Source organism: Hetaerina americana, unplaced genomic scaffold (genome assembly GCF_022747635.1).
Source record: "Hetaerina americana unplaced genomic scaffold, ioHetAmer1.1.p SCAF_4, whole genome shotgun sequence".
In the NCBI taxonomy this organism is placed as follows: domain Eukaryota; kingdom Metazoa; phylum Arthropoda; class Insecta; order Odonata; family Calopterygidae; genus Hetaerina; species Hetaerina americana.
Genome location: NW_027286985.1, coordinates 75,099,351 through 75,126,581, shown reverse-complemented (window position 1 = coordinate 75,126,581; position 27,231 = coordinate 75,099,351). Strand labels below are relative to the sequence as shown.

Below are 27,231 nucleotides of genomic sequence, written 5' to 3'. Positions count from 1 at the left end.
GTGAGGTAAGGAAGATTATTAAAATCTATCAGTGAGAGAGTCGATCTCTTTTTTCATTTGAACAGCCCAATCTCCTGATAAAATTTAGGTTTCTCATAATTTTCTCAATTTAAGAAGTAAATAAGAATGTCCTGTGCCTTACTAACTGTTATTCCAGCTCTCTGTGTGACAAGTTGGATCCCCATCCTATTTTTTCCACTAGTCCCGTTGAACTTTCTCTCTTAATAATTTATCACAAGTCTACCGTATCTTCACTGGGGTATATGTAATTGCTCGATTAACACTTCCACCGATGGAGGCAAAATGCTTTCTCTATATTCTAAATGTGAAACGAGTGCAAAATTTAACGTCTTCACTTTTTCATTACGCTTTCCTACGACCCGTGATAAAACTATCTTTCCTTAAAGTGGACCTCGAAAATCCGCAAACGTGAGTGATCCATGCAAGATGGACTCTTTAAAGAACTTGATTTCTCCATGCTTAATTCCGTAGGTTTTGCGAGGCATGTCATGCTTTTCATAAAATTTCGATGCATAAGGTCCTTATTAGTTCAATTTAATTTCCTGAACTAGTTTGTTTAGGAAAATTTCCATTGGTGATACGATTTGTCATTTGAGTATACATCATTCTTTATTTTTTAAACACAAAATTCATCACTCTAAGCCTTCCGCTTTTTGGTTGATTTTTATTTTACCCCAATCCGAAGTTGTAACTATTTTGAGTTATTACAAATTTTAACGCACTTATTTTAGTGCATTTTATTTTTTTCATTATCTTTTTCACTTGTAAATGTTTCCGTCGCTTGAGTTAGTCATTTCCTACCGTTTCCACTTCGGTAAATCCACACACTTCTTGCCAGCAATGTCAAATTTTTTCTCATCGATAGAATAAATTCAATTTCATGACGTGATACCATACGGCAAATCGCGAAATACCAGACATATTACGCATAACGTTCTTTCGCATAAATAAATTGAAACTTGGCGAACTCAATAACCGGGCTGCCGTTTTCGCAACTCGAGATTTGAAATCATGAATAACACTTAAGCACTTTTGTCAATCGGAGCTTAATTTAAATGCATGTCATCATAGGGAACTGACATTAGTTATGAAATATTCTTCAATCAATTTAACTTAATTCTGTGGAATAAGAACCTATTGAAGTCACATTGATAATTGACCTGCTCTGAGTAAAAAAATGTTATTTAGTAATTGACATCATGCATCGTAGTTTGCTTCTTTCTGCGTATTCAGTAGAGTTCACAAATTAACGAGGGGCTCAAAATAGGAAATTACTCGATGGACTAAAAGGCTTTATAACCATTTTTCCATAAATTTGTGGTCACTAACGTTTCCTTGGAACTCTCGTCTCATGAGTTGAAAAAGTTTTAAAATAAGATTTATTTACTTAAGCATTATTTTTCTAGAAATCTTTCAAGAGCAATATCATTTCATAAAACATGCATATATGAGAAAAGAAAAGTCTTCAGAAATAACAGTTGATGATGCCAAAGAAAGCTGAACCATTCGAAAACAAAAGAACCATCACTTTTTCTTATTAAATCAATATGTTAATTTGAAAGATGAGAATGAAACGCAAATACTAAAAAAAAAAATTAGTTTAACACGCTGGACGGATGAAGATTAAAATCATCCGCATCTTGCGTATGGAGTGAAAATGAAGTTTGACTACAGTTTCGGTACACGTATGCATTCAAATATGTGCATAAATGGCTGGTGCTCTTAAACACTCTGCCACAAGACCTCATCCGCGGCTTATAGGTAATGGTGTAGATGAAGACGAGCCTTCGTGGGGGTCTCGTGGAGGATCGGGTGAGTGTGTGTGTTTGTGAGAGTGGGAGAGTGCGTTTTAAAATTTCCGATTGATGAATGACGGGGAAAGTGGATAAAAGGATGGTCGGAGGGAAAGAAATTAATTGGAGAGAGATGGTGGCGGGGGAGGAGAGGGGGAAAGAGAGGAGGCATGATGTACTCGAGTGGACCTTTGACGCAATACACGTCTCCATCTCGGCCTGTCACAGACACGCACACACACATAGTTTTGTATGATATTCGGGCGCAGAGTGAGGATGATGTCATACCCGAAAAAAAACGTTCCTTCCCGAAGAGAAATTTGAGTGACCTCGCTGGCCCGCATGGGAGGGTAAAGATGGAGAAAATCATAATTTGAGAAAGGGTAGGAGGAGGATGGGGTGCAGAGCAGTAGGGGAGGAAGAGGTAAGGCGCGGGAATAATAAGGTACAGCAGTTAGGGCCTTGTGATTGCTCCGTCGTGCAGCCATCATACGAGAGGCCCCTCGCCCATGACGAGGGACCCCAGCCGACCTCCGGGGCCCTTTCCACTGCATCTCGGTGAAGAGGCCTCGGTTCCGAGTGATGCATGTACCCTATCAAGGGTCCGGAAGTGGCCACAGACTATGAATCAGAGAGTGCTAATGTTCGGGGGGGGCTCGCTTTGAGTAAAAAGAGTTACGTGCACATAATCTTATTAGGGGAACGGACTCGTTCGGATAGTGACCGAAGCTTACCATGCTGCTGACGGATCCTATTTACATTGACAAAACCGCAGTAATGTATCCGAAGTTTGGTTGGAGCAGGTGAGAGAAGAGCTCAACTGGGAATAAACCTCAATTAAGTGTATTTAATTCATATGTTCAGGGTATATGAGCACTTCCTTATTTCCCAGGAAGTTATAGAATGGAGTAGAGTAATATTTCCATTTGAGACACTCCAGGTAGAAGCTAAACCCTCCATCCACTAGATTGCTACACCGTTTGAACCGATTGAACACCAACCACAGCAATCAATCCGAAGTTAAGTCTGATAGCGAAGGGTAGAACTCACATCACACTAATCCCTATAAATCTTGCAAAATGCCCACATCAGATTAATAAAGGGTTCATATCATTTTCTTGCGCCACTCGTGGTTTCCCAAGAAGATATGAAAAATCACACAGCCTTGGTGAAGCCGAGGGTGCCCAAAAACGTTACCTGGAATCGAACCTGGATCCTCCGGTCCAAGTCTCCAGCGTTCTACCAACTGAACATTCATGCCCCTTACGGATATTATTGGATCATATTTCTGGCGAGAGTTCCAAGTTCATTAGTTTCAGCTCCAAAACGCGGCAAAAGAAGTAAACGAGTGACCAAGCTCGGAAAAAATTGTGGTAAATGAATTTTTAAAATGCAGATATACAAATGTGTTGCAATATGTATACATTCATTTTCCAACTATTACCAACTCGGTAACTTATATAGTCGATATGCTCATCTTTAGCCAGCACATATTTTATTGCTACGTGTTCCTGAATATTAAACTATATCGTGTTTTAAAGAAGGATGACGTAATTATTTGTGCTTTCAGGGAATATTGCATGATTTTCTATAATTTTTTCAATCAACCGTGGTGTAGCAAAATATATGTTCAAACTTTTATCACACATGTGTTGAGGATTTTTATAACTCCACAGATAATATTTGCATAGTTATATCTCCTGAAATGAGTATCCAAATGAGCAAAAGTAATTTTACAACGGTCAAACTGAATATAAAAAGCGGAAATTTGGTTAAAAATATATTCCCTCTGCATACTCGATCTCTTTTTCATATATCCTCCGTTACCACAACCCCTAATGTCGTTATTTTTCACTTTTTGTCAGTGGAAAACTCTAAATGCATGGAAATTTAAACGAATGCATATGAAACATCCAGTGAGATATTAAAAATGGAAGGAAACGGACATAAATTCCACGTTAATGAACCAAAGAGGTTGAAAATAATTATTCTCCCGTACTAAAAACAGACAGAGCTAGGGTTCATTTAACCTTAACAAAACTGGTAGAGGAAGAATAAATATTGGAATTAAATTTCGTACGCAGTTCAACAAATTCAAACGAATTCCACCTCTTACTCTTAAAATCACTCCCTAAGGGTGTGGAAGGGTGCGATGGTACGACGGCATTCCATTTCATTTACTTCCTATAAAAAGCAAAAATGATTCAAAAACGTGCAGGAATAGGGTAATATTTTAATATAAAAATTTTCTGAATGCAGATACGATAGAACTCATGTATTCATTAGGGCGTCAATAAAACCATATAGGTATAAAATTAACGCAGAAGTAATGCAAAAAGTCTCATTAAAATTCAATAAAGGCCCTAACAATGGAACAATTAATTGAAAGCATTCCATATTGGATCCAAAATGATGTAGTTACATAATATTAGGCATAGCATAGAATAATTAATGCAAAATACTAAAACTTTTTTCGCCCTTCGTACTAGTATTAGATCCCAGAGACACTTCTTCCTACCTCTATTGCTGGTGTTACCCATTTACTCCCCTATTGTTTTTATATGTTGGGTTATATACTGGTTTTAAATTGACTTATCAGTGGATTGCCACACTATACATTTAGCTCAACCTTTAAGACTCAAGACTACTTCGCAAACTCCACATACGTGACACGTTCACATCCACGCCAGAAAGGCGTATCGGCCCCGTACCACAGGTCGTACATATTGCAAAAAGTTACCACTTCACATTAGCACAATGGTAAGTCACGTTTTACTTCAAATTTCTGATAATGATCCCGGATTTTCGTTTATCCTCCCTGCAATATCCTCTAATTTTTATTTTGCTGTTGCTTCCTGTTCAGCACGATTTCATAATCCATTTCACAAACATTATTAACCGATTTCATGTTGAATAAACGCAATAAACAACAATAAACTTTACCTGAAGGCGAAGCCGGCGTTCCTATACCTTTGAGGGCATTTCGTGCGGCAGTGACACCGCTTGATTGAAGCCATGGTAATAAGGAGAGACAACACAGAACTCACGACGTATGGGGGACAGAAGGGGGCGTTCGAAGGTCGGTTGGATAAGCCATCACCCTTCAACTCTGGGTCCTCTTAATTTACCTCTTAATCGACGATCATAAGAAATAGTGGAGCAGAGGGCAAGGGGCCGCTTTGAGTGCACATGAGTAAGGAAATTAGTTGACCGTTTTCATACGAGTCGAATGAATACCAGGGAAACGAACAACAAGACTGTACAAACATTGGCAAGCTGTTTAGGGAGGTGGGAGGAGAGATGACCGGCATAAGGATTAGCGGTAGTAATAAGAGGTTAGTGGGATCAGGAGGGTGTTTCGCTTTTATGCTACGAAAGATAAAGCACAACACCCATGCGAGAATATTTCTATTGAACGTGTGCCCGTTCGTTACATGACTAATAAAAAAGGAGTCGAAAATGGACCTTAGTATTGTCCGAATAAAGTCGTTTTCCTGTCGGTTTGACGCACCCTTGATTATACATATCATGCGATAAGATGGTTTGTGAAGTTTCTGGCCGTTAACTAGATGACTCCCTTACGAAAATAGAACCACCATGTTCATCATAATTTGACGACTCGTATGATTCATCTTTTCACCATCGCTAAGAATACCAATAGTCCACTATAAAATCCACTTCTACTAATACCCCTGAGTTCTTTTGATAGGAAAGGATAAAGCCCACCCCGGATTATGACTACGGGTGCGTGAAATTTACTCATTCAGGGCATGGGGCCCCTTCTTTTCCCATATGCCACTTTTCGGCTTTCATGTACTTTTATTGTCCAAAGAATTGCACTGCTTAGATATTAGATGATGACGTACCAAGGTTAAGTATTCAAACGCTGTACCCGCAGTAATCAACCGGAAAGTTTGCATGATACGTGAGGGTAAACCTCACATAATTCTAAGTTCTTAAGTGATTGAATTTGCGCATTCACTCGTGGTAAGGGAGGATAGTTCTTTTCACTGTTTCGCTAGCGGATTCTCAGGAAAGTTTTGTACCCGAAAAATTACACAGTTTGGGTTAATTTGAGAGCGTTTTTAGGCCTCACCCGGAATCTAACCTGGACCCTTCAATCAAAAGCCCCACTGGAATACCCAATCGACTATTATGCACCTCACGAACAGAATTAGCGGCGTTTTTAATCATTCCCCCATGGCTTGCTAATTTGCGCAGTAGAAAGGATGTGCGCGAACGGAAATGAGCATCGCGCGGTGGGTGAGGGACGTCCACTGAGGGAGGAGGAGGAGACCCTCGACCCCGGGCAAGAACAAAACGAGGAGGGGGGCGGTGAATCGGGAGTCTCCCAATCATCGACTTAATGCTCCACGACCACTTGACGCTGCTTCAATCACGCTACGCTCCTCTCTCTCTAGCCCTCTCTCCCTCCGTCGCCCTCAGCTTCCAATCTTCCTTCCTCCTAAAGACAAGAGCGAGAGGGATTCGGATAGGGGGGGGAAGGAGGGGTTGGATGAATTGGGGAGGGCGGCATTGCCAAATAGAAAGGCCACAACGTAACGACCCATCTGTAAGAGTCGCGTAAGATGGGACTCCAGCGTTGCCGGATAAACACTAGCTCGGGTTATTTTCCATTCACTCAAGCCTCCGGGAGATTAGAATAATTTGAGCGCGAAGGTCTTTTTCTTTCCCTTTACATCCATCCTTGGAGACAGTAAAATCGTAAAGATAGAGATGGCACGTGGATATTCAGAGGAAAAAAAAAAAAAGAACGCGAGGGTAAGGTAATTCTTAAGAACATCGCTCAGAATGACCGGAAGGCACGTTTGAAGATGCTTGCACACTTAGCTCCCTCTGCTTCTTCACACAAAATGGTTAATTAGATCCAACCACATATATGTCGTTTATATTGAGGGAATTCTTCTTATCGCCCATTCCCCGCACCACGCTTACAGAAATAAGTTACACTTCATGATGCTGATCTCAGAAACATTGTTATCCCGCTAACTCCAAATCATTACAGTAAATTTTGCTGTCCAAATTATTTTGCTGACTAGTTCATTTAAAAGCAATGGGACACCAGGCTGATCACAGGCAAAATAGGTACCTACATCGTGGTTAGATAAGTTCATTTACCGGAAACAACTCGTCTCACTACATGTATAAATTTCCATTGCCATGTTCGAGAATGCGGGGGTGAAATAAATTACTTACTAAATAATCTAATTACTTACTCTTATACTTAATATTTTACCTCGTTAGCTAAACTTACTATTTGAAGACTGTCATTCTGCGTGCTTTTTTATTCGATTCATCATGTATTCAATTGTTTAAATTGGGTGAGCATACTCTTTTCGCACTCAACGCATCTACTTCAGGACCTGGGCAGTACAGACATTGGGAAATTCATTTCTCTGGTTCAAAAGATTTTGTAGGAATTAAACAGGATTCTGTTTTTTCTGAAAACCTCATCTTTATAAAAGATACCATGCACGCGACTAAATTAGCCGCCTGAGATGTGGAGAGGAATATTTTACCTCGTTAGCTGAACTTACTATTTGAAGACTGTCACTCTGCGTGCTTTTTTATGGGCAATTACTGTCCTTGTAGCGCTCTCGGTTTCCCAGAGGCAAACTACGACACATTTTTAACTGTAATTTCCTGGCTGAATGTACTGTCGCCGAGATAAAATGCTGCAAATGATGCTTTGGGTGGAGTTCCAAGCCGCACGTAGTTGGGTGTCGGCTAGTATGACTAATTCGTCTCCATTTTAAGGGCAGCGAATAATCGGTGATATTTAAAAAGAATAGAAACTCTAAAATCCTCACTCCCTATATAAATTTGTTCATGTTATTACACCATCACAGTGTATTCTGAATGAGAATGCGAAACAGAGAGCACTTATTGAAATTTGACCGTATTATTAAGCTTGGACAGTTGCCCATCGATACCCATACTGATAATTCGTGTTATGATGTTTGCTTTCAACGTGATAAATTTGAAGTGTTTGAAGATTCCCGCCATATAGGTCAAATCGATTTGCTCTCCACATACAAAATGGGAGCGTTCAACGTATTGATGTGTATGGACAGGCATTCGAAAGAGAAAAACAATATATCTCGTACTCACACTATAGAACCATTAGACACCGATAATGTTCCGGGAAAGGATCTGCTTACCTGAAAAAAAAATTCCAAAATTAGGGCAGTACTTAGGAAATATCACTCAATGACCATTGAAATATACAGGAGAGAAATCTGAATATGCCGTTCAGATAGGTAATTCAGTGCTTAAAATTCCACCTCTTACTTTATCAATTGTCATTTTATATTTTATCCCTTTAAGGTAGCCCGTGCTTAGGTAATTCGAGAACGTATATCACATTTTTCTGTATTATACTATTCTATTGCATAGTTTCGTTTCAGTGAAGGAGGCAAACAACGTTATTGCGGAAACTGAGCGACGACGGATAAGTGACGGGAATGGTCCGTTTCATGGGATTTGTTCAATCGGAAGCGTGCCATAAGTGCCGTTTCATTTTGGTCGGTGGGTATTAAAACAGTGGACTACTGCCCAATATACCTTAAATAGAGCTGGGCATATGACGTTTTGGTCACAATACATTCGGAAATGGTTAGGGCCATCTAAAACGAACTTTCTTGAGTCTTTAATTACGCCCGGGAATAGGCTATAGGGTAGTTTGGCTCCGATCAGACTGTATTACGTGCATTTAACAAAGAACCTCCCAATTGGATCATTGGGTTTGAATGGTATATTGTTTTCTCTCTGGATGGTTTTATCACCAAAAGTATCTCATAATTTTAAAAACCATTTTAACAATGTAACATTGGTAATTCTCGTTATTTTCTTCAGTGTATAATTTTTTATACCGGTTTTTACTGGATTAGTAGAATCTTTTTTGATGATAGGACTTGGGCAGTGAACCGAAAACAAAATTCGATCAAATAATTCGTCCGGAAAAGTTTATTAGTTTCCTCTAAAACACGCAGAGTCAATATATTAGTTGAAAAATCATACGCCAATTGGGAAGAAAATAATGAGAATTCATTTTCAATGAGAGTTTAGGGAAGTATTTCAAGAATACAATGCTAATAAAACATGCTGTATAGTTTTATAATATTTCAGTAACATCAACGGTTTCATCTGCATAATGCTTGGCTTTGATCAAACTTATGCTTAGTGGTAAAGGGAATAATTTGACGAATAAACATATGCATAGCTTGCTTATTACTTATAATATCCAAGAATGAAGGGCTTTATTGAAAGGATAGACGTCCTATTCTAAGCTTATGCACGAATTAGGCTTCACAGGTCTAGATAAAGGTGAGTAAATCTGAATCGAAAATTACTGTCAACTAAAAAAATTAATGTTGATTAATTCCTTTGCTTACTAATGTATGATTCGAAGAAACGATTAAATTAACTCGGTAAGCGACGAATGCGTAAAACTAGAAACAGGTAAGGTTAATTTTAGAATACGGATGTAATAAAACAAAAAAGGGAATATTGAACGTTATACACGATCAATTACATCATTAAGACTTGGAATTAAGAGAAATCACAATTCATTACAAATAATAAGATTCTCAAAAGGTGGTAATATTAATCCAAATTAGCCGAGGAGAAATTATCGGCGGATTATCATGAGCAGCCAAAAAACGATGGGAATGTTTACATGATAATATACTGCACAATAAAATTTAAAAACTTTATAATTTTGTTTCTATGGGATAAACCCCCTAAAACAATATCAATGCTTCACCATCGAATATAAATAGCTATTATATGTATCTATGGGGCATACTTTTAAAATCAGTTATTGAGTTTCTCATCTCAAAAGCCACGACCCTTTCGTAAATGTATCGATGAAGACTCATAGGAAGAGCGTTTACTCCCGCTAGTTCGTGGGTGAAAACATTAGTAACGTTCCTATTTGGTAAATACAGTAACTACATAATGATAACATGAAACTGTATTGACTCACAGAACTATGGAGAAGAATTACAATATTAAGCAGACTAGTACATAAATTCCGCTAGCAGTCGATTGCTTTAGGGCTCACCGAGAATGCTCCACTTTAGGTCTCCTGGAACAACCCTCAACGCTAATGTGTGTGCAATTGATCGTTAAGTAGTAAATTCTACACCTACATACAGTAAATCAGCATGAAGTAATATAAAAATTTACCGTCAATATGCAGTGACCATTTTACTGGCCCTTAAAATATTCAAAGATTTCATTAGTACAATAATTTAAGAAAAAATACTATAGTCATTTGGTGGGAGTTTCGGTAAAAGTACCAATGAGCAAAAATAACGTGCTCATCCATTCTCAACTCCGGATAAAAAAAATAGCTTCTGCACTTTACTCTCAGTGCATTACATGCTTATTCGACACCATGGTTGACAGCATAATTCTATTCCATTTCTTCGGGATCGTAGAAATTAGTTTCGTTAAAAATCATGCCATTTATCCTACTCTTGATTGTATATATATATATATATATATATATATATATATATATATATATATATACATATATTTATTTATTTATTTCATGCAATCCTATCCTGTACATTTCCATGCCAGAATTCACCGTGTGCCGTTCAATTTTCAAGAACATCCAAGCGATTCGCCAAGCTGGAGTGTTGCCGTTGGTCTAATTCAGTTATTATGATACAGATTTAATTCTATCTCTCGGACAAGCCTAAAATTTTGTTTTGATCCCTTCCCGCAGCGGTTCTCCGTTCTCTCTCTTTCCATCCATCTCGAGAAGAAGCGATCGACGGGAGATCCTTTGGCAGGCGGGAGAGAGAAAGGGGACGAGGGGAGTCAGCCGCTGCTGCATGCGAATGAGGATGATGCGTTGGCGATTCAATGAGGGTGGACGCGTACAAAGGCACATACATACACGTCCAGCGCGATAAAATACGCACACGTGCTTCACAATTGCGCGCGGAAGCGTGAGGGAATGGCGGCGGATTGGCAAGGGAGAAAGCTGGTGGGGAACATATATGGGGGTGCATGGGCGAGTCAATACAGCCATCAAAGGTGGTTTTCCAAGTGTGGGATGCCACATCAGTGTTTCATGTGGCTCTATTTGTTTCCATCTTACCTAATTTCACTCATTCCCGTCATTTTTCCATTTCAGTGTGATTGTTACCGACGTTAGTCCTTCAGGTTTTTCAGATGCCATGCGTTTTATGTATTTATTTATTACAAATCCACATGTGCTGATAGACAGTGCCAGGTGGAACACAAGTCCCAAATATTCCCTTTATAATAATCTTTCCTTTGACTGAGTCGCTATTCCTACTGTAAATGCGACACTCAACACAGTTGTCATTTCTGTCACCTCTTACTGAATTTACCATTTATTTTGCTGCCACCGCACCATTTCCTATTATTTTTGTCCGTGTAGCATGCATTGGCTCAGTTTTCCCTGATACCGTTTGCATTTAATGTGACAGCTGCCGTTGCTCTCTCACTTGCTACTTCTGTTGCTCCTGCTGATCTACCACAATGATTTCAATGGCTCTTTTTCCATTTTCTAATGTTAAGAGCAATTACTTTGGTTCCACAGTTAAAGCTACCGTTAATGTTACATTTTTGTCGCGTCTGTTGCTGTTGTGGTCTTATTTTCTAATTTTCTGGTTTGTTTCTTCTCACTGACTCTGCTGTGCCTGTCTGTATGGTTATCCTCCTCCCCTCAACAGTAATTTGGCAGCAGCGTCTCATCCTGCCTCTCCTTCAGTGGGACAAGCCTTCCCACGGCGAAGGAGACAACGTATATAATAAATTGACCTTGAACCTGCACGACCCAACACAAAAAATAGGGAGCCCGCCGACTTGGTCTCACCCCTCTCAACTCGACCGGCATTCTTCCTCTGAACCCCCACCACTTTGCACTCCCACCGCCCCCTGGTGCTCATCTCAATTGACCGAGGGAGGCGATGTGAGTGCACTTCGAGCAGGGGTGGAGAAAACTTTCGGTGATTCGGGGGATGGGGAAACGTAGGAGTGCTGTGCGTGGCCGGAAATGTGGAGGGTGGTGTGGACGCGGCTCAACGCTCTGTCTTGCAGTGCCCGATATTACTATTACGGTGGAGGGAATCGAATGTTACGACCCGTGACTACGCTTTTGAGCGATGGCTCTCCAACCAAAATTTCTGCATTCGGATTTCACATCAATTACCGATTTTTCACCGATATTAAGACCCTTCCAGGGTGTCATGAATAGAGCACTTTTAAGGGCAAAAATGCATTGAAGGATGCACTAAACTGTGAAATCCCTTTGCACCATTCATTTAGCACACACTAAGGATCATGTTTTTAAACTCTCCATCCTTCCTCATCTTCTTGCTAAGAGTACATCTCCTGTTATCGTACTATCCATCAGCTCCTTAGTATAATTATGATGTTAAATTTTATCTTTAATTGCCAATGAAATTTTTCATGCACTGAAGAATAGCACCATTCCCTAAGTTTTACTTTAGTCAAACAATACCTGTAGTCGGGAGATAACATATCAATAATAAATCCCACGGCGAAAGGCAATTGTAATCAAGTAAATTATATAAGATGTGGTATCGGGTTTAATGGTAGTTATATGATAGAAAAATATGGTACCCTTCTACCTTTGACCGCTCCCGTTCCTTCATCCAATATTTTTCCAAAAAAACGACAACCAGGGAGTGTGGTTTCAAAAATCCGGTTTCATTAAATAAGCACACAGTATACTTGTATTATCTCCGTGAGGACCGTAGTTCGTAGAAGAAGATATATTTTTTCATTTTACCTTAGATAAAGATATTTAAATTATTTCTACAATGGAGATAGTTACAATTATCACTAAAATACATATTTTGCACTTCCACGTTATATTTAGTAATTAATTCACTCAAAATCATATAATAAATAACCTTATATTTACATTTCCTATTATAAAATAGTGTTCCTTAGCTTCATGGTCAGCCACTATTGCCGCTTTTGTATCCTTAAGTTATACTGAAATAAAAGTCAGCAAAACTTATATTTGTATATTCCGCAACAGCTTTTATCCAGTTACGTAAAAAGACTTTTTAATAGCCTACATTTTAAACAAATGAATAGAGGTCAGTATAACTGATGGTGAACCGTAAGATTGCATGACGAGCCTTGCTTCCAGTAAACCGCTATCGCTAGGTGATAGAGCTCCATTTGTTTATTAAAAATGCTGCAATAGAAATCATGGTGTCAATAGATCCGATGAAGAAATAACTATTCCGTAAGAATATGACCGAGGTCATATTTATGAATGCATGAGATTCGAAGTCCAGGAATAGTTCCCTGGGCTGGGATGCTCTAATCGCCGTACGAGCTCTCACATTTATGACCACATTATGATCCCGGAAAAAATCTTGAGTTGAGTTTGTAACCGTAATTGCTTACCGCAATTTTTTCAAAGGTGTTTTATCCAATCCCTTATAGTGTGCGTCATTTGAATGGAAATAGACCCACTACGATTTAACGCCCTGAAATAAATGCATTTGAGTTTTCCGATGGACTTACTTCGCGTGGGCTAGAGTGGATTTGGAGTGGACGAAACGAAAATCCTGCAGCGAATACTGCTTATTGTTTACTTGTAACCTCCTGGAGGTAGCTTGGAATGCGTATTCACTGCGCTTAAGTCAGTAAAAATATGTTTATCGAATGCATAACATAATCATATTAATGATCTAAACCATATTAATATAAGAGCGAAAACTGCTACCGCCAGCTGTATTAAGGCAAGTAAAATAACAAAATCAGAAAAGCTTATATATTATTATTTCGAATTATAAATATTATATGATCAGAGGTGGGGGAAAAGAAAGAAGTACACTGAATAAACGAAAGTATAACTATGACGGGAATCTTTTGAGACACGATAGACTGGAGAAGACAGCTTTCGAGTGAAATGTGAAAGGCAAGGCATTCATAGGAAACCCCCGCATCAGAGACTTGGAAAAAATAATGACAAACGCCACGGTGAAAAAACAGTAGAAGAATGAAGAAGTGTGCCGACGGAAAAATTTGCCGCAACCTGCTGCCAATCTGCCGGTAGTAGGTGTATTAAGTTTTAATATTTTTGTAATTCTACATTTTCACAATATGTATTGAGCCTTTCTTGTTTTGATGGGACGATAGTAATTTATCATATTTCCGATGAAAGTTATTGTTAAAATGGAAAACTCTTCATTCATCTTCTAGTACTCTGAATCGTTTCGACTTGACGATCATTCCAGCGAGTTTAGTAAGAATTGTGACGACCACTTGATTTTTCCAAATTGAAGGCAAAACCAAGTAATTAAACGCGGTAAAAGAGACCGGTTTTTCAATAGTGTAAAATTCTACTGGATGGCATCAGGTATTTTTAAACTCATCAACCCAGGTTTAAGTAACAGTACTTCATGATCCGGTACCAAAGTAATCTGAAAACTCATGCGATGATTTCCTTACTTTCATTAATTTCCAGCTTCATAGCATAATTATCATATGTTACTTAAGCTTATTTCTATGCGGGGTATTTTTAATACCAACTACTTATGAACGAGCCAGAATTGTATTTTCAAATTTCTTTCAGATTTAATGGAATCAATAGAACTTTTAACAAACTATAGAACATATAAGCACTACAGGTTATCTCTAAAGTCTCTTATTTCATTTGAATAGTTGTCATCTAATGAGCTTCTTGCTCTAACTGGATTGAAAATTGAAAAAATCCCTTCAGTTGATGGTTTTAGCTTGGTCGTTTTATCTGCTAAATTGGAAATGTCAACAACACTCAAAGACCGATTACGGCTACAGCGCCTTCAAAAAAGAAAAGAACCACTGTATTCATTCTCCTTACGAAAAGATTACGTAGTCGACTCGTTTTTGCCTTCCATTCGCTCTCACTTCACGCCATTTGTCGCTGCCACCTCTCAGCATTTGCACGAACTACAACCCTTTCATCGAAGGACGGCGCGACGGGTGTTATTCGCTCGTTCGATTATTATGGACGAGAGTGCGCCTTACGCTCACGGAGGAGCTATTCGAATTAAGAGTAGAAAGTGTGGCTGCAAGCAAAGGTGCACAAGTATGCCTCCAAGAGACGTGTCTCACTATAAGTATCCGTTCCAACAGCTTAACATTAATCGGCAGGAGAATAACAGGGTACACATTTGAGTGTTGTTGCCATCAACGATATTTCCGAAAATTAATTCCTATTGCTTAGGATTAATATTTTCTGTAATTTTTACATAACCATTATTCAAAACTACAGCAGCCTTGAATATGTTATTTAAAATTATCTTATGAGAACACGTATCACAACTGTGCCAATGATAAAATTTAGTTGATATGATAACTTTACTCGAACTATGTGTTTCAAAAATCGATTAGTTTTATACCCAGATCAGGTCATCAAAACAGAAAATCATAACACAGCATCATATTGATATTCAGTTGCCCGCATTTTTTTAATTTAGCCGCAACATTTGTTCTTTAAGTTCCTCCTGTAAGGTAAAAAATGTGTTGCTGCAGGATTAAGTGCCATCCCGATTTTGTTGCAGTCAATATTTTCCTGTCAAATCACATCCCCTGTGAGAGAATTACGACCCAGGACCCGCTCACATGACAACTCCCCTGACAGTCTTCAAAGGTCCAAATGGAGATTGGGTACCCTCCCAAAACTCCCCGCTGAGGCAGCTGCGCATGCGACCACGCCACCAAAGGATCCTGGAGCGTGTTTTGAACCCAACAAGTCGAAGTCACGTATCCCTTACCGTCCCTAAGGGTGATCTAAGACTGAAAAGGAACCTTACCCGCCCTATAGAGGATTCCGCAAAGGGATTTGGCTGCCACGGGTAACGGATCTAATGGAGAACGGCAGACGCGCATCACTGCATCTTACCGAACACGACACAGCAAGTAACTATGTCAGGGTGTCCGTAATAGATGCCACTTTTGATCTCCAGTCAACGTTGCCCGCCGACGTACGAGTTGTCCACGGGGCCTGCATTATAAATGCTTTTTACATTAAAAAAAAACTCTACGCTTCCTATCTGTGGTATTATTGGGACTTAAAAATACGACTCAATTATAAAACACTATTATTCCATCATTTATTAAAAATGAATAAGCCCTATAGTTAAAAAATGTCTCCTTTTTTGTACAAAATATGAACAAAATCTCGAAAAATGATTAATTGAAAATCGCAGAGTTTGGTAAACACAGGAGAATTGCGGGAATGTTTTTTTGCACCTCAGAAAGATTGGCCAATTGAATAAAGAAAATAGAGCAGCAAATAAATTCAAACAACGGAATTCTAATTCTGATTAAAAGCAGATGAGGGAAATGTACACAGGCAGCAAAACTAACTAAATCGGACCATTAGTCAACAACAGAGAGGTGGTCTCTAATTTACCATGGGCAGAAGCAGTTGCGGGAGAAATTAAGGGGTAATTGACTGCAGAAGGTAGTGATGAAGGGAGGCCAGGGGATGGAATAGGTGGAATAAGTGTAATCGAAGAATACGGCATGCAAGGTAGAAGGGAGTTTGTGGATCTAATTAATTGAAATATTTTTTTATACGGGGTCTTGGTTACAATTCCTTCAGAACATTAACACGAAGAATAAATAGTTTCCAGAATTCACTCAAATCTATCTGATTTTGTTATAATACTACGAGGGCTGTTCAATAAAGAATTATAATACATTTTTTCTCCACATAATCATTTTGCAGCAGCCGTTGCAAGTTAAAACGTGTTTAACTCGCCTACGGCAACGATGGAAGTAACACGCGACTCAGCGGTGAAATTTTTGCTTTCAACTAAACAAATCGCTGACCTAGACCTGCATAATGCCACATAGGGATTATGCAGTGTCTGACTTGCACTATAGTAACAAAGGAGTTGTTTGAACATGTTCAAAGTGAGTAAACAATGTCAAAAGAAGGGGCGCCCGAAGCTCCAGTTACTGCTCTTACGGTATTAAACATTAACATAGCTTCTACAGTATTAGAGAAAATTGTCGAGTAACGTTTAGTGAATTGTCACAAAAATTGAAAAATTCACCGAGTACCACCCAGGCTTTGTCAACAGGAAAATTGCATATGAGACGTGCTTTTCCGGGATGGGCTCCGGTAAATGGAAATTATCTCGCAAAAATCAACATGAAGTTTACACGTTGTCCTCCCTATACTTAAGACCTGGTCCCATGTAACTTTTTACTGTTCTCTAATATAGGGAAATACCTTCGTGGAAAGCGTTTTTCATAATCAGATGAAGGCATAAGCGAACTGAACATGTTTCCACTTGTAACGGCTACCGCTGACGCATTACTGAAGCAAAGTCAAGAAATAAATTAACATATATACTTTACCCAATCAGCTAATTATATATGATAAAAAAATTGGAATATTCAAATTTTTAAAATTTTTGATAATCTTTTACCAACAACTTTCTCAACATTAACAAAATAGTAAGCAACGAATGCCGAGAATTAATGAAAGATCACGAGTGTATAATTAGATTCAGAAAGGTAATTCGCAAAATATTTTCTCGCTGGCGGTACACATCGTGCTATACTTTAGAAAATAATTTCTGAAACACAAAGGAATGATCCTAACAAAGGGAGCGCTCGACACAACAACCCTCTTTTCTTCCTTTTCCTTTTATTTTTAAAATTTCATTTATCTTCAAATTAACTCTCCGACCCCAAATATCGCCCTCACGAAGACGCGTAGGTCAAACTCTTTATAAGGTCAGAGGCAGAGGTCAACACAACGTCCGAACTCCATTACCGGATGGTCATCGGGTGATGAGACGGGAGGCACGGCTGAAAAGCTGCTCGCTGGCGCCTAAGCCTCCACACGTAAAAGGATTCCCATCCACCCATCCCCAGCACCACCCCCCCAATACCACCACAATTCCCCTGAGGGGCCTCACCGCCAACAATGACTCGTCCCCCGTCCCTTTCCCCGCTTGTCATCAGCCGAGAGAGAGGGAATGAGAGAGAGACGAAGGGGCAGCGAAGAAGAGTGAGACTGGCTCTTTGACTTGTGTCTGACAGGGGGTGACCGTTTTCACGAACGCCTTTTCTTCCTTCCTCCTCCCTTGGTAGAAGGAAGCAAAACTGGACAACAGTGGAGAGGTGGAGAATTGGCCGGATGCATCCGCTCGGAGTGATGCCCATCTCGTCGGTACTTAAAATGCGGTAATGACGCAAGTCTAAAACGTATTCTCTGGTTATTGTATCCAGAGGGAAGCCAGCGCTTGTTTAGGAGGAAAATCACAACACCAAAGAGGGGCTGATGTGACAGGAAGTACTATGATGAGATCGTGCAGAGAGGATGAGCAGGGATTGATTTATCTACCTAGGGCGATAATATGTACGCAGTAATATCACGCCACGCTTTATCAAGTTTTACACTTCTAGAAAGAAGTGCACTTAAAATTCATAACAACTAAATCTATAATATTTATAAAAGGTCGAAATAGGTATGAGTTAATGGAAATACATATGTAACGCTAATTCTATTGTAGCTCGGGATCTTGTAAAAGAGATTATTTTTCAAAACCTTTTTTGCCTTTTCCCTTCCTCTCATTTGTAAATATCTTGTCCTGTGTTTTCTCTTATTTTTTATCATTTTTTTCCAATATTTTAGAGCATCGCACCAAATCATTCTTTTCCACTTTCAGGACTTGCTGGTGAAGTGCTTCGGCTTAAGGAAACTGATTGATCCTGGAGATAGAACGTGAGGCTTTCCCAAAATGGCAGCAACAGAGAACCCGTCCATCATGAGTAAGTTAATCAATTTTCAATACCAAGTGTAAACATATAATAAGTAACTAAACATGAAGAAAGCACTAACAAAATAGAGAGACTGATCACTAAATTTAGAAGAGGAATAGCTATAATTTTTCGGGTAAACAAATTACCTTCCGAGGTTAGGAAATGATAGAATCCCCTGCTTCAGTTGAAGCGGTAATTTGCTTTTATCTGGGCAAAATTTGGTTTAATTAAACAACTAAAATTTAGACCCCATATCCCAATAACCTAATCAAACCGCAAATGTATTGCTAATATTGTGTTAGAGCAAATTAATGTTTGCTGGAACGTTTGGACATTTTTTGCAATTGTGCGAGTTGTTGAACCCCTATTCATCGAGCCTGCCGGAGCCGGCAATCAATACTTGCTGTAATCATTCATGCATAGAACCGTCCCTAAATCCGAAACAACCGACTAAATGATTAGCAACTCCGCCAGTACTTCCACACATTTAGAGGTGACTGAAGGTTTATGAGCGCTATTTTTTAAATAAAACCAATTTATCGCAGAAAATAAATTTCTGAAATATTAAAAAAAAATTATTTTACCCTTCCAGTAAAATCAATTTTCCTATAGGTAAATTGAGTGCACCTGGATTTTTTAATAAATTATAATAGAAATATCTGGATGATATACATCCTGAGTTTTGTATTCTTAGAATTCACTTCTGCCCTTATTTTTTTTGAGTGTTTTTAGAGAGCGTTTTAAGAGAACTGCTGCATTCATCGGAATGGACTTTTAACCTCTCTAAATTATTCACTCGACCTAACTTAATGATGAAGTCACTTGTCTCTCAAAAGCGTTACGTTCACACCAAAGTTTTCGAGTTCAACTCTACGTAATTACTCCTTAATTTAAGGACACATTCTTACTGGTGAGAAATACTTAAGTAACTCTTCATCCTAGTAACTACTGCCAGTTTATTCAAAGACCCGATTTATAACGATTTCCTTCTTGCATTTTAAGTGTGAGTCAGTAAAGCACCACATTTTATATAAATAATAATGATGCTAAAAATATTATAACAATTTCCGTTTTCATGACACAACACATTCGCAGAAGGCATGAAAAATATTCCCTACAACGACATTTCGTTCAATCCTACAATCCTTGAATTTGCAATATAGTATTTTTTTAATGAAAACTTAACCTTAATCGAAGTCCAATAAACGGATTACACCAAAAAGATTCTCACTCCAGCGAGTCCTTTGGCCCCATCCTAAGGGTTATGCAGCCCCGTCTACTCCTACAGGAGGCTTGAAGCTTGCTTTCCCGGCAATTCTGTTAAGCAATTTGCGACTCCTAAAGTTATTACATATTTGGTAGGATTGATTAATTTGATGATTAGATTAATCATCCTTACCCAAATAACGTATTTAATTGTTACACCCCTGTTAGGAGTTATTGGCCGTTTATTTTCCATTCTTTCAAGTGTCCATGTTATCTAATACTAGCAGCTCAGTTGATTCTTCCAAAGGGATGTTTGATAATTCTATATCACTTCAATTATGAAGAATGCAGAGTGAAAGCTCTATGATAGGCACGTTTGAGTGAAAATACCTGGAAGTGGACTTTAATCTCAATCTCATTCCGCAAAATAAGCCTTGAATGACCTAAAAGCAATCGAGATATACATCATATATATATATATATATATATATATATATATATATATATATATATATATATATATATATACATATATATATATATATATATATATATATATATATATATATATATATAAGATCACATAAAAAGAACTTTCACACGTTATTTCTTAAAAATTTCGACGGAATTCAGCTCCGTCTTCCTCGGAAGAAACAGTAGTACTGATCTTCCGATTTGTCAGTACTACTATTTCTTCCGAGAAAGACGAAGCTAAATTCCGTCGAAATTATAGAAAAATAACGAGTAAATGTTCTTTTTATGTGTTCTTATATTATTTCTTGCAGTCTTTGCAAGTTTTTTATTCAACACTTCCGTGTTACTTTTACGAAATCATCATCTATGTATAAACATATATATATATATATATATATATATATATATATATATATATATATATATTATCTGGGTCGCGGTATTTCAGTGGGTAGAGCGTTGGACTACTGACCGGAGGGTCCCGGGTTCGATTCCCGGGCAAGGCACTCTGGGCACCTGCAGCTCCACCCAAGCTATGTGATTTTTCGGGTACCAGGTCTTCCTGGGAAACCATAACCAGCACAGGGAAAGGAACTGGCCCCCCTACCCTGATGTGTGTGACCTTCGGGTTGATTACGGTGTTTATGGTTATACTACCTTGATCAAAAAGTTCCCGGAATAACCACCGTGTGGCGCTCCCATCGTTCCGATTTGAGTTCTGTTTTTTTGTTAAATTGGTACATATGTTGTTGATATTCCTTTTAAATCTTATTGTCATTACTTGACATTTGCAAAAGTTACGGTCGGTTTTCGGTATGTCCATCAGTGCTTCCTGCGATTTTTCCATTACTTCCTCTCGGCTGCTAAAACGCGTTCCCCGTAATGGTTTTTTTACTCGATTGAACAGAAAGAAGTCACAGGGAGCCAAATCAGGTGAATTCGGTGGCTGTTGGATGGTATTTGTTGCATTTTTCGTCAAAAAATTACGAATAATGATAGCACTGTGCGACGGTGCGTTATCATGGTGCAAAATCCACGAGTTTTCTGCCCACATTTCTGGTCTCTTTCGGCGAATTGCTTCACGCAAACGTCTCATAACGCCCAAATAATACTCTTTGTTTACTGTCTGGCCTTCTGGCAAAAATTCATGATGCACTACACCGTTGTAATCCATGAAAACCGTCAGCATTGCCTTCTTTTTTGACTGAAAACGACGTGGTTTTTTTGGTCTCGGCTCATTTGGTGAACGCCATTCACTTGCCTGATGTCTGGATTGCGTGTCGTACTCATAAACCCACGTCTCGTCTCCAGTAATGATCCTTTTGATGAATGTGGGATCGGATTCAGCCTCGCAAATCATGTCTTTTGCGACGTCAACACGGTCTCTTTTTTGCATGAAATTGAGGTCTCTTGGCACCAACTTTGCTGCTACACGACGGAAACCCAAATCATTAAACACAATGTCTTGGGCGGATCCATAGGCAATGTTCAAGTCCTCCGCTATTTCTCTGATGGTTAATTTGCGGTTATTGACCAACATTTCTTTTACTTTATCAATTTTTTCACCGACTTTCGATGTCGATGGTCTGCCACTGCGTTCATCATCTTCGATTGACTCACGACCACTTCTGAACCGCTCGTGCCACTGGTAAACGACCGTTTTTTTTAGAGAATCGTTGCCGAAACACTTTTCCAACATTTCCAACGTCCGTGCGCCACTAAATCCGTTTTTTACGCAAAATTTAATACAAGTTCGTTGTTGCAAATTTAAATCCATTTCTGCAATTGTAAAAAATCGCCAACACACACAGAGATAGATGTACTCTAGGCTACGTAACTTTTGCAAATGTCAAGTTATGACACTAAGATTTAAAGGGAATATCAACAACAGATGTACCAATTTAACAAAAAAAACAGAACTCAAATCGGAACAATGGGAGCGCCACACGGTGGTTATTCCGGGAACTTTTTGTTCAAGGTAGTATATATATATATATATATATATATATATATATATATATATATATATAATGCATCAAACAATACAAGAACACATAAAATGAACACTCTAACCTTACTTCTTAATAATTTTGACAGAATTTAGCTCCATCTTCCTCAGAAGAAAATGTAGTACTACCTGCTGGTATAGGGGAGGTGAGGTATGCGATAGATAGAGAAGGGCTCAGGGTAAGGGGATAACGGGAGGCGGGGGAGAGGCGAGAGAAAGAGTTGGGGAAGAGGGAAGGGAAAGGAGAGGCAAGAGGGGAACAGAGATAGTGAAGGACTGAGAGGGAGAATGTGGACTTAATGCCCGATTGGAAAAGAAAACAATTCGCTCACCCACACTTACTGCAACATTCAAGACCCAGGTTTCAATTGACAAAGTCGTAATCAAGACCCTGAAAGTCGAAACACAGACCATGTACAACAAAATACATGTGGAAGAACAAAGTATTTTCCACTCTGACATGAATCGCTTCCACAAAGTGATAATTCAGACCATTGTCATTAGTAAAATGACATTGAAACCCGGCCAAACAAAGCCATATAACCATAGCTGAAATTTGATAAAATAATGTGACACATTCAATGGACGAAAGTTAAAATTTAACCGGGAGGCGGGTGGTGAAAGAAAGATAGGTGGGGAGGGAAAGAGCGGTAGAATGGTGGAGGTGGATGAAGTCACGGTTGGTAAGTAAACAGCCTAATCAAATTATTTTGAGAGCCTCGTATCTCTGATAGGAAAGTGAAGTGTCATATTTCGACTCATTTTCTTGATGAATCTAATTTCTCTAAATCATCAAAGGGGCCAGTTGCGTGTATGCTTCCACAGTGACTCCATTTTTGCTAACAACCCATGTGAATACGAAATTGGTAGGGCTTATTATTAAAACTACCCCATTGTGATTCATCAGGATTTAATACCAGGCACATGGCTCATTTGTAAAAGTTTTGATGTTTTTGCTGTCACAGTTATCGAATTTCCTGCGGAGATACCATTCTCGCACCCCCAACAATTTTCTATGCAGAATGAACCCATTTTAAATGATGAGATATTTTTTTATCACAGATCATTCTAATTAACCCAATCGTTGTTTTCAACTCCAGCATAATTGGAAAAAACGACAAAATATTTCGTGAAAAAAAATGGGAGTGGCAGGTCTTTAAATATTCAGCAGAAAGAAGATTTCGATTGGCGTTGGGTTATGTTGCCTGAACGGTTGGAGATAGAATATTTCAAGGCCACAGTATGGGGACCATAGAAAATACTGTTTACAATATGCTATGAGTTTGGGTTGGGGGAGCCGGAACTGGGAGAAATATTCCAAAAATAACTTATTATTGCGGTTAGCACTATTCAAGAATGGAAAGGCTGGGGAGTGTGGGAACGTTTCGCAGTTTGATTTTGCGATTTTAGAAGGAAAAGAACAAGACAGAGTTCTCGGCAGTTTGGAAAAGAGATATGGTTGATGGGAGAATTTCAAAGAAGTCAGGAAGGGAATGCAGGAGACACAATTGGATGCTAAAGAAGGTTATAGAGGGTAAAATGCTGGGAATTGGAGGTGGAGGAAGTAACGGATAATGAATTTAGGATGAAGAGAGAGTTGAAACAGTATGTATTTAGCACGAGAAATGGACACTTTTTGTCGTGTTAGATAGAGCGGAATAACAATAGTTTGTAGTCTCTGGGTTCATGAAAAATCTACACTAATCCGGTTGACTACAGTTAATAACAATAAATGAAAAATGAATTAATGAAATCATCAACGCAAACATTCTTTTGGTGTTCCTTCAATTTATGCATGCACTGTATGAAATTTGTAGAAAGTCGCGGTTCAGTTTTCTTTGATTTTCTCACTGAGACAAAATCCATGACACCAAAGTTATTTTTTAAAAACCCTATGCAAAATCTGAGAGAATAAAATTTTTTTACATTAAAAAGCTTCAAATTTCTCATTCAGAAATTTTAATCAAATGTCAGCATTGAATTGTGTCAGCGTAAATCTTCCTCTTACAACAATTGGCTTCACAAAATAATAAGAAAATATCTATTCAAAACGTTGTTAGCATTAGATAGAGACGCACTTATAAGTCAAAACTGTAATAAAATAGCGTTGCTTATGTAACAAGTCAGAAATTAACCGTGATTTTGGAGTTAATTAAAGGATGTGTTTAATATCAATATTTTACTATTGGGAAAACGATGAGCCACTATGCAATAAGCTATGATTATGAAAATTTTACTCCTAAATTGGTATATCCATTTACATTTTTCAGGCATTTTATTCGAGCATTGTGATAAGTAAAAATGATCTGCGAACATACGCTTGAAAAAATGAAAATACCTCGTATATTTTAGGTTTAAAAACGTTCTCCATAAATTATCACCTTGTGACTTTTCATAATCTGCCTTCAAGTCCACAATTTATTTTTTAACAAACCGTAGCTCACGTGGCTTTTTTATTCTGCGGTATATCCACAGCTTGAGGCCATTTATTTTGATATTCGGCGCCTTCAGGTTAACTCTGATCGCTCTCTCAAACGAAGTCATGGGGCACTAAAAATCGATTTCGATTAAGGTAAATATGGATTTTCCTAGGTGTGTGCGTACAGAATTCATCACTGGCGAAAAGCTACGGTATCTGAGGGATTGCGAGGGTTTGAAGCGGGGGAAGGTGGAGGAAATTAGTGCGTAGGTCGTCGTAGGGATGGAGATGGAGAGCGTGGGAAGGAGTTTGATGGTGGTTCCTCTTCCAATAAAGAGGCGGGAGAGGCACCCCACTATCAGGAGTGGGGATTTAAGTATTCCTCGAAAAGATTGCCAAAGCAGTAGCTCTCCCTTCCGATCCCACCGAGGAGGAGTGGATGATGGGGAGCTAAAGGATAGGAGAAGCGATCAAGAAATAAACTTCTCCCATCCCTTTTCCCTCAACTCCTCCTCCCCCTACCTCCTTCCCATTCCCGCTATCGTCGGGCAAAAGAAAAGCCATTTCCGCTTGCTTACTCTCCCTCTTTAAGCCATCCCCTCCTGTCCCCTTTCACCCTCCTTACATCATGCCTCCCTTTGCCTCAGAATGAGCGAGTCACGAACTCACTCCCCCTGCCCTTCCCCACATCCAATACCTATCCGCGTTTAATCTCACCCCAAAACCAATCGCGAGACTTATTTCTTCACTCCCATCGAATGGGGATTTTTGGAGGGAGGGAAATGAGAGAGGAGAAAAAGAGATCTCTCATGTTTCCAATCATCTCACTCCTTCTCCGGAGCGGGACATCTTTCGCCAAGACGTTCTGCTGCTATTATATCACATTATTTCCTCCTTTCACTCCTCCTCCTCTACAAATCCCATCCCCACTCCTCCCGTCATTCTCAATCAGGTATTTTTTGTGCGAGGCAAAGGATACCGCGCGTCTTGGGCTCAAAGATAGAACGAAACGACAGGCGGCCTCATAACTGTCATCCGACGGTGAAAATTGTCTTACAGGTATACGAGTAAGAATTGTTTCAAATGCGAAAAAAAGCATTAAGTGAATAAACCTGCGTCTCGGGCATTGTTGTATAAAAATTGCCGAGTTAAATTCAAATTTTTTCATTGATATTATCGCTGTGAGTTTCACAAAAGTCTTTTTGCAACTTTTACGCTTAGTAGTTACTTTTATTTCGGAATGTGAATGTCTAATCCTCACCTGATAGTCAAAATACGCAGGTGGAGCATAACTTCTTATTAAATATACCATATACGAGTATGTATATGAGAATAAAAATCGGGAGAATTGTTCAGTCTGCTCTATTGGTCGCTGGAAAAGTGATAATATATGTAAACCAACACTACTATTCAAGAAATAGAACATACATGTGACATGTTTTAAAATTACTCTCAACAGGGAAACGTGGGAAAGCACGCTACGTAATCCACATCGCCCTAGGGAAAGGTTCAGCGACAGAGGAGACTAATATTTTCGGTGAGAGAAAACTCATTTCTTATTTATCTTTGTCAGCCTTTAATTTATTTTCCCACGTGTGTTAAGCGATTTCTGTTAATAGAAATCCACCAATCCCATCTCTTTCCATAATTGACACATTTTATTTCTTCAATTTCTAACACTCTCTCATATATATATATATATATATATATATATATATATATATATATATATATATATATATATATATATATATATATATATATAATATACATACATACATAATGCATACGTATTTATTAATTTAGCCCTTCTTGTCGCTTTTTACCGGAATTGTAGGTAATCCCACTCCATCTCTTTTGACGAGGTGAGAGCGATAAGTTTTTTTCTTTAACGTTACACGTGGTTGGATTTAGAACTGGTAGTGGGGTGGCAAGAAGGGGGAAAATATATCAACACTTGTGCCAGCCACATCTCCAAGGCGTCACAAAGGGATTGCTATTAAAGGCGGATACACCGTCAAGTGGTTTATCGCCACGGGGATCGAACAGTAAGGTTGCCCGCCTGGTTGGAGAGTTAGGAACCCATTACTCACCCTGTTCCTCAACCACTGCGCCCCCGGGCGACGTTCAATAGGTAAGGATGGATTCAGCAAGGATCACACTCATCTGTCATGATTTTATATAATCTGTATAATATAAAAAACTCAGATTATTGAGATGCAACTTAGCATCGAATTTTAATCCCTAACTAGCAAAGAAAATGTATTTTTTTATTATCATGAAAACCATTACTCCTCAATAATTTATTTTGCCAAGGCCACATTGCTCATTGCCTCCAAAGTATTTCACATCCATTAAGGAACATTTTTATAAAACAGAATCTAAAAATGTGCCTATGCACGCCTGAAATAAATCGGATACTTTTTATGCGGCTGTTAAACTCGCTGACAATGGATCCAAAACAGGAAATTCCACATAAGACTCAAACA

The 27,231-nt window shown here is 38.8% G+C and overlaps 1 protein-coding gene across 3 annotated transcripts in view; it reads left to right on the top strand.

Annotated features, from left to right (window-relative positions):
- The window catches only part of LOC139692379 (leucine-rich repeat-containing protein let-4), a 521,846-nt gene that overhangs the window by 362,487 nt on the left and 132,128 nt on the right, over positions 1-27,231 (top strand). For 2 of the 3 annotated variants that reach the window (XM_071590539.1, XM_071590540.1), the window contains 2 exons: positions 18,542-18,644; positions 26,202-26,279. In XM_071590539.1, coding sequence (XP_071446640.1) covers positions 18,614-18,644; positions 26,202-26,279 — 109 coding nt within the window. In that variant the 5' untranslated portion in view covers positions 18,542-18,613. The remainder of the gene's footprint in view (positions 1-18,541; positions 18,645-26,201; positions 26,280-27,231) is intronic. The other variant, XM_071590541.1, reaches the window with a different exon arrangement.